Below are 15,212 nucleotides of genomic sequence, written 5' to 3'. Positions count from 1 at the left end.
TATTTTTATGCATTGGTTTAAGGGTGTGGTCACACTTGAAGTTGCTGCTACAATTTATTATTCACCTTTAGCGCAGTTATTTTTCCCTTTTTTGTATCAAAAAGCACTAAGCCCTGATGGCATGTGACTTATTCAGGACATTCAGTATGGCCCCCCTAACACGCACTGATAAGATTTTCTGCAGTTGATCACAATTGCTAATAAAGTGAAAAACTATAAAACATCTACAAATCCGTCTCATACATTAGAGCGGGAGGCTTTCTTCTGCGGTGCACTGGTTCTCATTGGATGGTGGGGATAATGAATTCTCCCTAAATATATTTTGCATGATCTCCCCAATAGACTGTCTCAGCTTTTCCTTCATATCTTTCCCCATGAAGACGTAGAGTATTGGGTTGATGCAACTATTGAACATGGCCAGAGACTGTATGATAAGGTCCAGGATACCCAGTGCCTCATTGTCAGTGTATAGCCAGATTACTCTTATGATGTGGAGGGGGGCCCAGGTGATGAAAAACACGATAATAATACTTATTGCCATCTTAATGGTCTTTCTTCCTACTTCAGAAAATCTGATATTTTGTGCTTTAAAAGCCAGATGAATGTAACAGATACAAATGATAATAAGAGGGATCAGAAATCCAAAAAGTGCACGTGTAAGAGTGATTGACTCTATCGTGTGAGGTTCTAAATAACATATGGTCATGTTATCAGAGGTGACATATCTTCTGTAGATGGGGTCAGGCAGACAAATCACGGAGGACAACATCCATATAGCCAAGCATATCATGCACGCCATTTTGATTCTTCTGTGATTTCGGGCCCACACGGGATGGACAACCAAAATCCATCGGTCAACGCTGATAGCCACCAGGGTGAAGACACTGGTATACATGTTAAAGTGGAGTTCCACCCATTTTTGGAACTTTAGATCTATGTAATCCCCTTTAAAACGGCTTTTACCAATGGAAACTTTTTTTTTTTTTTTTTGCTAGTAAATACCTTAATTTCGGCATTATTGCTCCTCTCCTCACTTCCTGGTCCGATCGGCGATGACGTCATTCGGCGATCCGCAGTGTCTGCTGGGATGTATTCTATTCCAGAAATCTCGCAGTAGCTGTATCTGTACTGAGCCGTGCCTGCCCCGCCTCCGCCCCGCCTCCGCCTCGCCTCCTCTAATTGAGTTGCATTGTATGAATGTATTAAGGCTGTTCTCTGCCCCGCCTCCGCCCGCCTCCTCTCATTGAGTTGCATTGTATGAATGTATTAAGGCTGTTCTCTGCCCCGCCTCTGCCCCGCCTCCTCTCATTGATTTGTAAGAGGAGGCGGGGCGGAGGCGGGGCAGAGAACGGCCTTAATACATTCATACAATGCAACTCAATGAGAAGAGGCGGGGCGGAGGCGGGGCGGAGGCGGGGCAGGCACGGCTCAGTACAGATACAGCTACTCCGAGATTTCTGGAATTGAATACATCCCAGCAGACACTGCGGATCGCCGAATGACGTCATCGCCGATCGGACCAGGAAGTGAGGAGAGGAGCAATAATGCCGAAATTAAGGTACTTACTAGCAAAAAAAAAAAAAAAAGTTTCCATTGGTAAAAGCCGTTTTAAAGGGGATTACATACAGCTATGTATTCCAACCTATTAAAAATGGGTGGAACTCCGCTTTAAGGGGAATGATGAAGAGTATAATCCTGCAGAGGACAGGACCGTACAACCAGTCTGAGTAGAAGTACTGCACTATGATGAATGGAAGACACAAGTAGCACATGATATCGGCCAGAGCAAGGTTCCCAAACCAAATGGTGGTCACAGTCCGCTCCATCTTCACTCCAGTGACCCAAAGCACCAAAGCATTTCCGGGGACACCCACGAGAGCAGTGATAGAATAAACCAGGACAGTGAACAAATTCACATGGCTGTCAAACGTGGTTGGTTCCATTTCACTGCTGACATTGGACATCTTGTTTACCTGTAAAGACATCAAGAGTTACTTCATCTGTCTGATAATTATTCAATTCCATATTATTGTAAGGAAAATAATGTAACTTCTAATATTAAAAAATGTATATACACTCACCAGTCACTTTATTACAGTATCTCACAAAAGTGAGTACACCCTCACACTTTTGTAAATATTTTATTCTATTCTGACACTTTGCTACAATGTAAAGTAGTGAGTGTACAGCTTGTATAACAGTGTAAATTTACTGTCCCCTCAAAATAACTCAACACACAGCCATTAATGTCTAAACGGCTGGCAACAAAAATGAGTACACCCCTAAGTGAAAATGTCCAAATTGGGCCCAAAGTGTCAATATTTTGTGTGGCCACCATTATTTTCTAGCACTGCCTTAACCCTCTTGGGCATGGAGTTCACCAGAGCTTCACTGGTTGCCACTGGAGTCCTCTTCCACTCCTCCATGACGACATCACAGAGCTGGTGGATGTTAGAGACCTTGCGCTCCTCCACCTTCTGTTTGAGGATGCCCCATAGATGCTCAATAGGGTTTAGGTCAGGAGACATGCTTGATCAGTCCATTACCTTTACCCTCAGCTTCTTTAGCAAGGCAGTGGTCGTCTTGGAGGTGTGTTTGGGGTCGTTATCACAGTTGGAATACTGTCCTACAGCCCAGTCTCCGAAGGGAGGGGCTCATGCTCTGCTTCAGTATGTCACTGTACATGTTGGCATTCATGGTTCCCTCAATGAAGTGTAGCTCCCCAGTGGCGGCAGCACTCATGCAGCCCCAGACCATGACACTCCCACCGCCATGCTTGACTGTAGGCAAGACACACTTGTCTTTGTACTCCTCCCCTCGTTGCCGCCACACACGCTTGACACCATCTGAACCAAATAAGTTTATCTTGGTCTCCTCAGACCACAGGACATAGTTCCAGTAATCCATGTCCTTAGTCTGCTTGTCTTCGGCAAACTGTTTGCAGGCTTTCTTGTGCATCATCTTTAGAAGAGGCTTCCTTCTGGGATGACAGCCATGCAGACCAATTTGATGCAATGTGCGGCGTATGGTCTGAGCACTGACAGGCTGACCCCCCCACCCCTTCAACCTCTGCAGCAATGCTGGCAGCACTCATACGTCTACTTCCCAAAGACAACCTCTGGATATGACGCTGAGTACATGCACTCAACTTCTTTGGTCGACCATGGCGAGGCCTGTTCTGAGTGGAACCTGTCCTGTTAAACCGCTGTATGGTCTTGGCCACCATGCTGCAGCTCAGTTTCAAGGTCTTGGCAATCTTCTGATAGCCTAGGCCATCTTTATGTAGAGCAACAATTCTTCTTTTCAGATCCTCAGAGTTTTCTTTGCCATGAGGTGCCATGTTGTAGAAAGTTATGTAGACATCTTAAGGGTATTGTGTTACCATAATCCCTAAACGTAGGTTTTAAAGAAAAAAAAACCTTATTTTGTGTGGGACTTTAAAGATAACAATTGATTACACATATAGAAGATAATGTATTATAATATTCTAAAATATTTTATTGAGAATTGGTTATAATAGCTCTCAACCAGTATCCATTCTTATATATTGGATATTATACTACAACACTCATGGCCATAAACATAATGGCTCATCAATTACATTGCAGAAATATAAAAACAAACATAGTGCTACTTGAAGGATTGGTACCTATTATTATTAATATGTACCACTCCTTCAAGTAGCACTATGTTTGTTTTTATATTTCTGCAATGTAATTGATGAGCCATTATGTTTATGGCCATGAGTGTTGTAGTATAATATCCAATATATAAGAATGGATACTGGTTGAGAGCTATTATAACCAATTCTCAATAAAATATTTTAGAATATTATAATACATTATCTTCTATATGTGTAATCAATTGTTACCTTTGAGGTGCCATGTTGAACTTCCAGTGGCCAGTATGAGAGAGTGAGAGCGATAACACCAAATTTAATAACCCTGCTTCCCATTCACACCTGAGACCTTGTAACACTAACGAGTCACATGACATTGGGGATGGAAAATGGCTAATTGGGCCCAATTTATACATTTTCATTTAGGGGTGTACTCACTTTTGTTGCCAGCGGTTTAGACATTAATAGCTGTGTGTTGAGTTATTTTCAGGAGACTGCAAATTTACACTGTTATACAAGCTGTACACCACTTTACATTGTAGCAAAGTGTCATTTCTTCAGTGTTGTCACATGAAAAGATAGAATAAAATATTTAAGAAAATGTGAGAGGTGTACTCACTTTTGTGAGATACTGTAGATACACCTATTCAATTGCTTGGTAACACTAATTTTTAATCAGCCAATCCATTTGCAGCAACTCAATGCATTTAGACATCTAGACATGATGAAGACAACTTGCTGAAGTTTAAACTGAGCATTAGAATGGGGAAGAAAGGGGATTTAAGTGACTTTGAGCGTGGCATGTTTGTTGGTGGCAGACAGGCTGGCTGGAGTATTTCTGGGATTGTCACACACATCCATCTCTTGGGTTTACAGAGAATGGTGGGGAAAAGAGAAAATATCCAGTGAGCGGCAGTTGTGTGGAGGAAAATACCTTGTTGAGGTCAAAGGTTTGAGGAGAAGGGGCAGACTGGTTCCAGGTGATAGAAAGGCAACATACTCAAATAAGCACTCGTTTCAGCTAGAGATGGGCTGACCACTCCTCGGTTCATGTCAAAACTCTTGAACATCACAAACATTCGGACCTCAAGGATTCACCCCAATTAAGTCTGTGGGATCCGAACAGGGAAAATCAGAAGTCCCTATTTTGAAGGGTTATATGCAAGTTATTGGTCATAAAAAGGGTATGGGGGCCGGGTACTGCTCTGGAGGACTGTTTCACTGCAAACATTTTTTAAATAGATCATTTTTAAATGAGCAGTGATTTTAATGATGCTTAAAGAAAAACAATAAAAATGAAAAATTCCTTTAAATATAGTGTCTGGGGGGTCCCCTTTAGTCTGCTTTTAAAGTGATACAAAGTGGTCTATGTATAGAGCCTGCTGCAGCAAAACCGACATTTATAAAGAAAAAATAAAGACACTTAAATGTATTTTCCCTGCAAGCTTTTTTTATTTAGTAAACAACAGATTGGGGAGCGTGTCTATATGATGAGGCCACAATTTTAGTGCACTCGGAACAAGATTTGGGATTTTTTGGATAAATTCTGGTGTCTCTTTGACAGTCACCAGATAACAAAGTTTTGCACCACAGTGAGCAAGCCTTGTGTGAAGAAGCCAAATTATAGTGCAGTCAGGCCAAGATTACCAATTTGCTTTTAGATAAAATCTGGTGTCTCTTTTGCAGACTTTGGATAGAAGTAACAGGTGTGGAAAAATTGGGCTTCGGGTGTTGGTGGTGCCTTCACCCTGTAACTTTCTAGAGGTAGTCTTTATGAAAGCAAGAATTGGGCTTGCTGTAAAAATTAGAAATGTTATGCTCCTGTCACACAGTTGTGGAAAAAATTGTTTTTTGAGTGTTGTTGGTAACTTCACCTCATAACCTTCTAGAGGTAGTCTTGGTGAAACCAATAATTGACCTTGCTGTAAAAAAAATGTATTTTGATGTCCCTGTCACACAGTTGTGGAAAAATTGATGTTTGGGTGTAGTTGGTGCCTTCACCCAGTAACCTTCTAAAAATTTAAATGATATGCACCTGTCAAACAGGTGGAAAAATTGGTCCTTGGGTGTTAATTTTGCCTATGAAACCTATACCAAAAATGACTTCAAGATAAAATCAACACCCACAAAGCTAGGTAGCCTAGACAGTTTTGCAGAGATTAAAGATCCCAATAACACTTAATGAGTGACATCTGCATCAGGGGCTTGATAGCCGCTGCTAATCCAAGAATGATTCATTTTGATAAATGTCAGCCAGTCAACAGAGTCTGTGGACAGACACACTCTTTTATCTGTCACAAAACCTCTGGCAGCACTGAATGCCTGTTTGGAAAGCATGTTGGATGCTGGGCAGCCCAGCAGCTCAATTGCATACTGGGCAAGTTCTGGCCAGTGGTCTATTCTTATGACCCAGAAACCCAGTGGATCTTCTACTGGAAAGCTCTCAATGTCTGCTTTTGCCTCTAGATAAACCTCCACCATGAGATGCAGATGTTGCTGATGGGATGTTGAAACTGACAGCTCTGGGCACTGAGGACAAAATAAAATTTGAAGTGCATCACTGAGGCAGACCCCTTCTTCACTGCTCCTCCTTTGATCAACAGAAGCCTGAAAACTAGCTGTTCCATGAGACTGTAACCTACCAGATTCTAGAAAAGTATTACATAAACTCCTCTTTAAGGTGTCCTTTAAGATATTTCATCCTATGCTCCCTCTGCGAGGACAGGATGAGTTCCAAGACTTTCTCCTTGTACCAGTGGTCAAGGAGGGTTGACAACCAATAATGATCCTTATCCTTGATGACACAGATTCTTGGGTTCTTTCACAGGCTTTGAAAAATAAGGGAGCCCATGCAACGCAAGTTTGCGGAGGCATGAGAAGCAGAGTCACTGAGGATTACAGTATTTGGAACTGCCTTCTCCCAGCCATATACTACTCCCAAGGTTTCTGGGGACTGAAAAACATCTCTTATGGTTTGACATATTCTTCGCAAGAATGGTGTTTGCATAAATCAGACATAAAGCAAGGTCTCCACGGCTCACTCTCCTTGTGGCCTCCTCAAATGGTGACAGTACAGTGCATGCATCCTTTATCAGCAGCCATTGACATGGGGAAAAAAGAAGAGCTGCTAGGAGCCTGCCCTTGTGTCATACTGACACAGGTACTCGTTGATGGCCCTCTTTTGCATGTACAGCCAGTGCAGCATTGCCAAAGTCAAGTTTCAACTGGTGGGCATGTCACATATCAGGCAGTTTAGGGGCAGGTGGAATTCCTGCTAAATTTCAGCCACCCGATCACTGGCTGTATATGACCACCTGAAATGGCTACAGACTCTTCTGGCATGCTTTAAAGGAACCTGAAAACCTGAGTACCTGTTTAACAAATGCTGCACCGCCAAATTGAGGACATGTGCCAGGCATGGCACATGTGTCATCTTTCTCTGTCAAAGAGCTGATAGAAGGTTAATGCCATTATAGAACAGCACCATTCTGGCTCAAGCTTCCATTATGTGAACCACCTCTGGGCCTGCCTCTGCAGAGCTGAAAGAGACTCCACTCCGGTGTGGCTCTTGTCTCCTAGACAGACCAGCTGAAGCACTGTTTGGCATTTTTTAGCCTGACATGTTGAATGGCCCCTTGAACGCTTAGGGGGTACTGGTGGTTCATAGGACAATCCAGCAGAGGAGGGCATGGAGGAGGAGGAGGGGGTGGAGCTTACAGGTCTCGCCTCATTGCCACCAGCTGTATGGAGATGTGGTTGCAAAACAAGCTCCAGCTCTGAGCTCTGTCCTGCATCCTTCCAAGTTGGAAGCAGAGTTACTCAGTGTGCTGTGAACTAAATATATCGTCCCTGACCATGCTTGCTGGACCACGTGTCAGCAGTAAGGTGGACCTTGCTGCTGACTGCCTTGCCCAACGATGCCAAAACATTGCCTTCCACATGATGGTACAGAGCTGGAATGGCTTTACATGCAAAGAAATAGTGACTGGGAACCTTCCATTGTGCAAATTCATGGAAGGGGGCAGAATCCATCAGTAGGAAAGGCAGGAGTTGTAAAGCCAGCAATTTTGACAAGCTGGACTTTAGACGCTGAGCATGTGGGTGGCAGGGAGTGTATTGTTTTTTGAACTGTAGCAGCTATGGCAGAGAAATTTGCCTGCTATACTCTACAGCTGGGGTTGTGCTACTGGCAGACATGTTGCAAGGACCTGCGACACCCTTCGCTGTACCATTATCCCTGTCAGTGGAGACTGCTGAGAGGTCATGAATATAGTGGGGTTACACATCAAAGTGGGGTTCCCTCAAAGGGGATGGATGGAATCACACCCTCAGATCCAGGGCTTGCTTAAGAATACTTTGATGGTTGCCAATCTCCTTTCCGCCTGTTTATTACACTCCTTTTTTCCGATATTTAGAAGAAAGAAGGGGACAATCGAATGCTCTCCGTATGAACCGTAATTTATTATAAAAATCAAATGATACACTCACATAAAAACGCACATGAAGCCGTGCGAGCTGTACAGGCATGTATTCAAGGCGGAATCGCTTCCTGAGCTGGCCCCCCTATACGCCCCCCTATACGCGTTGCGTCACTTGCTTCACGTAATCGACTTCCTCAGTAGGGGTTTATAATTTTGTTCAGTGTATGTTCCATATTTGGGATAGTCCAGGGTTAGAGATCATACTTATAAGAGGCGCCTTCCTGCGGCAGTGCGGCAGTGCGGCTTCTACATGTACGGTATTCGCAAATGAATGCAACAAAATCTTCTGCTTTTAACCTGAGTAACTGAAATCGATTATTATTATTATCAGGGCTTTTAGTCACAGAGAATAGGTGCAATTTCCCCTAACTTCTGAGCCCCCTATCCCCTACCCACCCCTCAGTACCGCCCTTTTTATAGAATATATATAGATCAGCCAGCATGAACGAATCCTCTTGTAGCCAGAAACAGTAGACCCCTCCCTCAATTGTAGATCGCTCCCAGCAACCATTGACCCCCAAGCAACAAAGAGCCCCCCAGCAACCATAGACTTCCCCAGCACTTATAGACCCCCTTCTGCAACAATAGATAGCCCAACAACAATAGAACCCTAAGCAGCCATCATCAATAGACCCTCAGGACACCCCAGCAGCCCTTGTCATTACATACAGTACATTCAGTACTGGAGGTGCAGGAGGTGCTGGAACCGCCTTCCCCCACGTTCCTGCTAAAAAAAGCCCTTATTATTATTATTATTAATAATATTATTACTATTATTATTTTGGTGGGTAGCTTAAAAGTAAATATATATAATGTATATGCCATTGTTAATTTACAGCTGCAAAAGCTAGTTTCCTGGTTGTCATGTTTATCCAGTACCACAGTAAAACCTTGGATTTTGAGCATAATTCGTTCCGGAAACCTGCTTGTATTCCAAAGCTCTCGTATATCAAAGCAAATTTCCCCATAAGAAATAATGGAAACTCAGATAATTCCTTCCACAACCATTTATTCATGAATCCTTCAGTCTATAGTTCATATAAAAAGATTCTAGCAATGTGATAGGTTGTTTAACCATAAAATGTCCATCAACAAATGGCGCCTCCACAAGGGGATTAGAAGCAAAATCCAGAAGGAACTACACAGTATAAAAGAGAAGAGAGGGGCCTCTAAGTGTAGCAATATGGTTACATTTAATGAAGGTTCAACATTTATCAACTCGCATGGTTGATGATTAAATCAGGCACATCTAAGAATGCAAGCATCCAGGGTAAAGCTGTCCATATGGACCAGTGATGGCAAACCTTGGTACCCCAGATGTTTTGGAACTACATTTCCCATGAAATGGGACATGCACTTTACAGTGTAGTTGAGCATCATGGAAAATGTAGTTCCAAAACATCTGGGGTGCCCAAGGTTCGCCATCACTGGTTTAGACCGTCCTCCTCACCGCTGGCTCTCACTGCTGTCAGTCTGCAATTGTGACCGGGAAGACTACCCTGCAGTAGAGTGATCTGAAAGTGGGGATTTAAGCACTTGTGGATGTGGAGCGCAGGGTGGAAGGGATGGTGTCAATGGCAGTGCGGAGGATGGTCTATGTGGACAGCTTTACCCCGGATGCCTGCATACTTAGATGTGCCTGTTTTATTCATCAACCATGTGAGTTACTAAATGTTGAACCTTCATTAACCACTCAAAGCGGTAGTATACCGCTTTTTGTGATTTTTAACTACAGGTAAGCCTATAATAAGGCTTACCTGTAGGTACAATTAATATCTCCTAAACCTGCACGGTTTAGGAGATATTTGCGCTGCATGCAGCTGCTGACACGAGCGGCGCATGCGGTCTGAAGGTCCAGCGGACCTTCAGAGTTCCTTGCCAGGAAGTTGCCGGAAAATCACTCCCACGCTCATTCGCGGGAGTGACATCATCTGTGCTCCGGCCATTCACAGCGCCGGAGCTGCCGAACCCGGAAGAGAGACCCCGAGGGATCATTTCTGCTCCCACAGCGGTGTCCGGGGGTCCGTGTCGGGGCTTCGTTCTAAGGTAAGTGTTTTATAATGAGCTAGTATGCGATGCATACTAGCTCATTATGTCTTTGTCTTGCAGGGGTTTTTTTTTCCTTTGAGTATACTACCGCTTTAAGCCCCGGAGGATTTGGCTGCTCAAAGACCAGGGCCTATTTTGCGATTCAGCACTACATGACTTTAACGGACAATTGCGCTGTCGTGCGACGCTGTACCCAAATGAAATTGACGTCCTTTTTTTCCCCACAAACAGAGCTTTCTTTTGGTGGTATTTTATCACCTGTGCGATTTTTACTTTTTGCGCTATAAACAAAAAAAGAGCGACAATTTTGAAAAAATAACAATATTTTCACATTTTTTTTATATGAAATTCCCCCCCCCCCCAAAAAAAAAATGTAAAAATCAAAATGTTTTAACATTTTAGGCCAATTTGATTTCTGCTACATATTTTTGGTAAAAAAAATCGCAATAAGCGTATTTTGATTGGTTTGCGCAAAAGTTATTGCGTTTACTAACTATGGGAAAGATTTATGTCATTTTTATTGTTTTTTTTTTTCTTACTAGTATTTTGACACTTTTGGGGGTACCAGTGACATTACTGCAGTAATCAGTGCTATATATATGAACTGTTACTGTAAAAATGACACTGGCAGGGAAGGGGTTAACATTTTTTTTTAGAGATCAAGGGGTTAAGTGTGTCCCTAGGGGCGTGCTACTAACTGTCAAGGGGCGTGGCTTTTTATGTAACCACAGAGACATACGATCCTACATAGCAGGATCGTATGATCTCTGCAGTTACGCCAGGGAGAATGACAGACGGCTTTGATTACATCAGCCGTCTGCCTTTCTCCTTCTCCAGCGGGAGATTGCGAGTGACCGGTGGACATCGGAGCCGCCGGTCACTCGCGCGGGGAAGGCAGGGTACGAGCGGGGGCGGGAGTGCGCCTCCGGGGTCGGGCGCACGCCTCCGGGGGTGGGAGCGCGTCTCCGGAGGCGTGCTCGCCCACTAGAGGCTCGTGGGCGAGCGACGTAGCCCTACGTCGTTTTGCTTCTACGGGACAGACTGCCGCCATATATAGTCTAGGGATGATCGAACTTTTCAAAAGTTTGGTTCGGCCAGAACATCCGAACTTCCCAAAAGTTCGGCCCGGATTTCAGAACCCCATTGAAATCAATGGGACCCGAACTTCGGTAATCAAAAAACACAATTATGAAGCCCTAAAACCCAAGAAATGCCCCTAAAAAGTGCCTAGGGTTCTGGGTCATGCCCCAGGGACTATCAATCAGGCAAAAAAAAGTTCTTAAAAATTGTCGTTTTTGATAGAGAGCCAACTATTGAAAAAATGATTGGAAAAAAAAAAAAGGGGGGGATTTCTTTGGATTTAGTGTCTGGGGGGTCTAAAAAGTGTACCTGTGAAGTTTCAGCTCTGTAGCATGTCCAGAACCAGAAAAAAAAGATCGTTTGTATTAGAATCAATATAGAACAGGGATATGGCTCCGCTATTTTCACACCTTGCCGGTTTTGTAGCAAGCGTTTTTTTGGGCATTTTTTGGGGGACTTTGGAGGCAGGCAAAACATCTGAACTTCTGTGTAGGGGTATATATACAGACACCCATGTCTGTATATATACACATACACATATATAGGTGTGAAAGTAGCAGAACACTATGCTTGCGCTAATGAAATAATGAACACCAATATGTCTAAACTCCTATCACACCTATATGTGTGTATGTGTATAAATACATATAAGTGTGTGTGCATATATAACCCTATACAGAAGTTCAGATGTTTTGCCTGCCTCCAAAGACCACAAAAAAATGCCCAAAAAAAACCCTGCAATAACCCACCTGGGCGTTTTTTTTTTTTGGCGCAGGCATTTTTTTTGGGCATTTTTTATGGGGTCTTTGGAGGCAGGCAAAACATCTGAACTTCTCTATAGGGGTATATATACACACACACTTATATGTATTTTACACATACACATATATAGGTGTGATAGGAGCGGAGACATATTGGTGTTCATTATTTCAATAGCGCAAGTATAGTGTTCTGCTCCTTTCACACCTATATATGTGTATGTGTATATATACAGACATGTGTGTATGTATATATACCCCTACACAGAAGTTCTGATGTCATGCCTGACTCCAAACATCTCCTCAAAAAACCCCTATAAACACCTGCAGCAAAAAGCAGGCTGACAGGGGAGAAGCCATATCGCTGTTCTGAAAGTGACCTAAGAGAAACAATCCTTTCTCTATAGCAGTCACCCTGATATGGAAGGGTTTTGTCACCCTGCCATAGCAGTCAGAGTCAGTTCACCCTACACTACACTACGGACCCCTTACACTTAACACTTTCCCTACAGAAACTAGATTATTAAAACTAACTATAGTGGAAAATAGTACCCTAACTACACTAGATATCCCTTTCCTCACACTAAAAATTTCTAAATGACACTTTGTAGCAGAAGTCACAGAACTGCTTCTACTCTCTTCCATGTCCCTGTATTACAATGCTAGGAATTTGGCGGGGGCTATCTTATATACTGGGGGGCGTATTCACTAATGATTGGCCTATGCACCCCCTAGTCACTCCAATCACATTCCTAGCATTCTCCTGCCCCCTCAATTGGCTTTTACTGATGGTTCTGGTCCAATCACAGGCTTTTAAAGCCCATTTCCTGAACCATTGCATTTTGGTCGGTTCTGGTTGCCGAATTCCGAATTTTTTCAGCAAAAAGTTCGGAATTCGGCCGAACCTCGAACAGCCAATGTTCGGGTCGAACCGATGGTCGACCCGAACCGTTCGATCATCCCTAATATAGTCGTGCGGCGGTCGGCAATCGGTTAAACGTAACCATATTGCTACACTTAGAGGTGCCTCTCTTCTCTTTTATACTCAGTTGTGACATGACATTACTCATATATCAAGTCATCACTTGTTTATCAAGTCAAAATTTATTAAACAAAATGTTGTTTGTCTTGCAAAATGCTCTCAGACCAAGTTACTCTCAATCCAAGGTTTTACTACCTGCGTAATTACTGCTAACACCTATCACCCCAAATGGTCAATAAGCACTGAGCCCTGATGGCATGTGACTTATTCAGGACATTCAGTATGGCCCCCCTAACACGCACTGATAAGATTTTCTGCATTTTTAATATTGCTAATAAAGAGAAAAACTCTAAAACATCTACAAATCCGTCTCATACATTAGAGCGGGAGGCTTTCTTCTGCGGGGCGCTGGTTCTCATTGGATGGTGGGGATAATAAATTCTCCCTAAATATATTTTGCATGATCTCCCCAATAGACTGTCTCAGCTTTTCCTTCATATCTTTCCCCATGAAGACGTAGAGTATTGGGTTGATGCAACTATTGAACAGGGCCAGAGACTGTATGATAAGGTCCAGGATGCCCAGCGCCTTATTTTTAGTGTATAGCCGGATTACTCTTAGGATGTGGAGGGGGGCCCAGTTTATGAAAAACACGATAATAATACTTATTGCCATCTTGATGGTTTTTCTTCCTACTTCAGAAAATCTGATATTTTGTGCTTTAAAAGCCAGATGAATGTAACAGATACAAATGATAATAAGAGGGATCAGAAATCCCAAAAGTGCACGTGTAAGAGTGATTGGCTTTATCATGTGAGGTTCTACATAACATATGGTCCTGTTATAAGAGGTTTCATATCTTCTGTAGATGGTGGAAGGCAGACACATCACGGAGGACAACATCCAAATAGCCAAGCATATCATCCACGCCATTTTGATTCTTCGGTGATTTCGGGCCCACACGGGATGGACAACCAGAATCCATCGGTCAATGCTGATAGCCACCAGGATGAAGACACTGGCAAACATGTTAAGGGGAACGATGACGGTTATAATCCTGCAGAGGACAGGACCGTACAGCCAGTCTTGGTAGAAGACCTGCGCTATGATAAATGGAAGACACAAGCAGCACATGATATCGGCCAGAGCAAGGTTCCCAAACCAAACAGTGGTCACGGTCCGCTCCATCTTCACTCCAGTAACCCAAAGCACCAGAGCATTGCCGGGGACACCCACGAGAGCAGTGAAAGATAAAATCAGGACAGTGAACAAATCCTCAGGGCCGTAAATCGTGGTTGGTTCCATTTCACTGCTGACATTGGACATCTTGTTTACCTGTAAAGACATCAAGAGTCACTTCATCTGTCTGATAATTATTCAATTCCATATAATTGTAAGGAAAATAATGTAACTTCTAATATTAAAAAAATGTATATACACTCACCAGCCACTTTATTACAGTATCTCACAAAAGTCAGTACACCCCTCACATTTTTGTAAATATTTTATTCTATCTTTTCATGTGACAACACTGAAGAAATGACACTTTGCTACAATGTAAAGTAGTGAGTATACAGCTTGTATAACAGGTTAAATGTTTTGTCTCCTCAAAATAACTCAACACACAGCCATAAATGTCTAAACCACTGGCAACAAAAGTGAGTACACCCCTAAGTGAAAATGTCCAAATTGAGCCCAAAGTGTCCACCATTATTTTCCAGCACTGCCTTAATCCTCTTTGGTATGGAGTTCACCAGAGCTTCACAGGTTGCCACTGGAGTCCTCTTCCCCTCCACCATGATGACATCACAGAGCTGGTGGATGTTAGAGACCTTGCCCTCCTCCACCTTCTATTTAAGGATGCCCCACAGATGCTCAAAGGGGTTTAGGTCTGGAGACATGCTTGATCAATCCATTACCTTTACCCTCAGCTTCTTTAGCAAGGCAGTGATCATCTTGGAGGTGTGTTTGGGGTCGTTATCATGTTGGAATACTGCGCTGCGGCCCAGTCTCTGAAGGGAGGGGATCATGCTCTGCTTCAGTATGTCACAGTACATGTTGGCATTCATGGTTTCCTCAATCAACTGTAGCTCCCCAGTGGCGGCAGCACTCATGCAGCCCCAGACCATGACACTCCCTCCACCATGCTTGACTGTAGGCAAGACACACTTGTCTTTGTACTCCTCACCTGGTTGCCGCCACACACGCTTGACACCATCTGAACCAATTTGTTTTTAGTTAAA

The 15,212-nt window shown here is 43.3% G+C and overlaps 2 protein-coding genes across 2 annotated transcripts; both read right to left on the bottom strand.

Moving 5' to 3' along the window:
* Positions 1-244: 244 nt before the first annotated feature.
* Positions 245-1,943, bottom strand: LOC309563523 (C3a anaphylatoxin chemotactic receptor-like; the record flags this gene model as incomplete). The annotated part of the gene is made up of 2 exons (XM_082267975.1): positions 245-933; positions 1,643-1,943. The coding sequence occupies 2 exons, from the start codon at positions 1,941-1,943 to the stop codon at positions 245-247; spliced, it is 990 nt and encodes a 329-aa protein (XP_082124101.1).
* Positions 1,944-13,347: 11,404 nt separating this feature from the next.
* On the bottom strand, positions 13,348-14,274 carry LOC309563533 (C3a anaphylatoxin chemotactic receptor-like; the record flags this gene model as incomplete). Its single annotated transcript, XM_082267984.1, has 1 exon — positions 13,348-14,274. The coding sequence occupies one exon, from the start codon at positions 14,272-14,274 to the stop codon at positions 13,348-13,350; it is 927 nt and encodes a 308-aa protein (XP_082124110.1).
* Positions 14,275-15,212: the final 938 nt, after the last annotated feature.

The sequence above is a fragment of the Pelophylax lessonae genome (assembly GCF_965119305.1).
Source record: "Pelophylax lessonae genome assembly, chromosome: 9".
Classification (NCBI taxonomy): domain Eukaryota; kingdom Metazoa; phylum Chordata; class Amphibia; order Anura; family Ranidae; genus Pelophylax; species Pelophylax lessonae.
The sequence above is the reverse complement of the archived record's forward strand: the minus strand, read 5'-3'. Positions and strand labels throughout refer to the sequence as shown.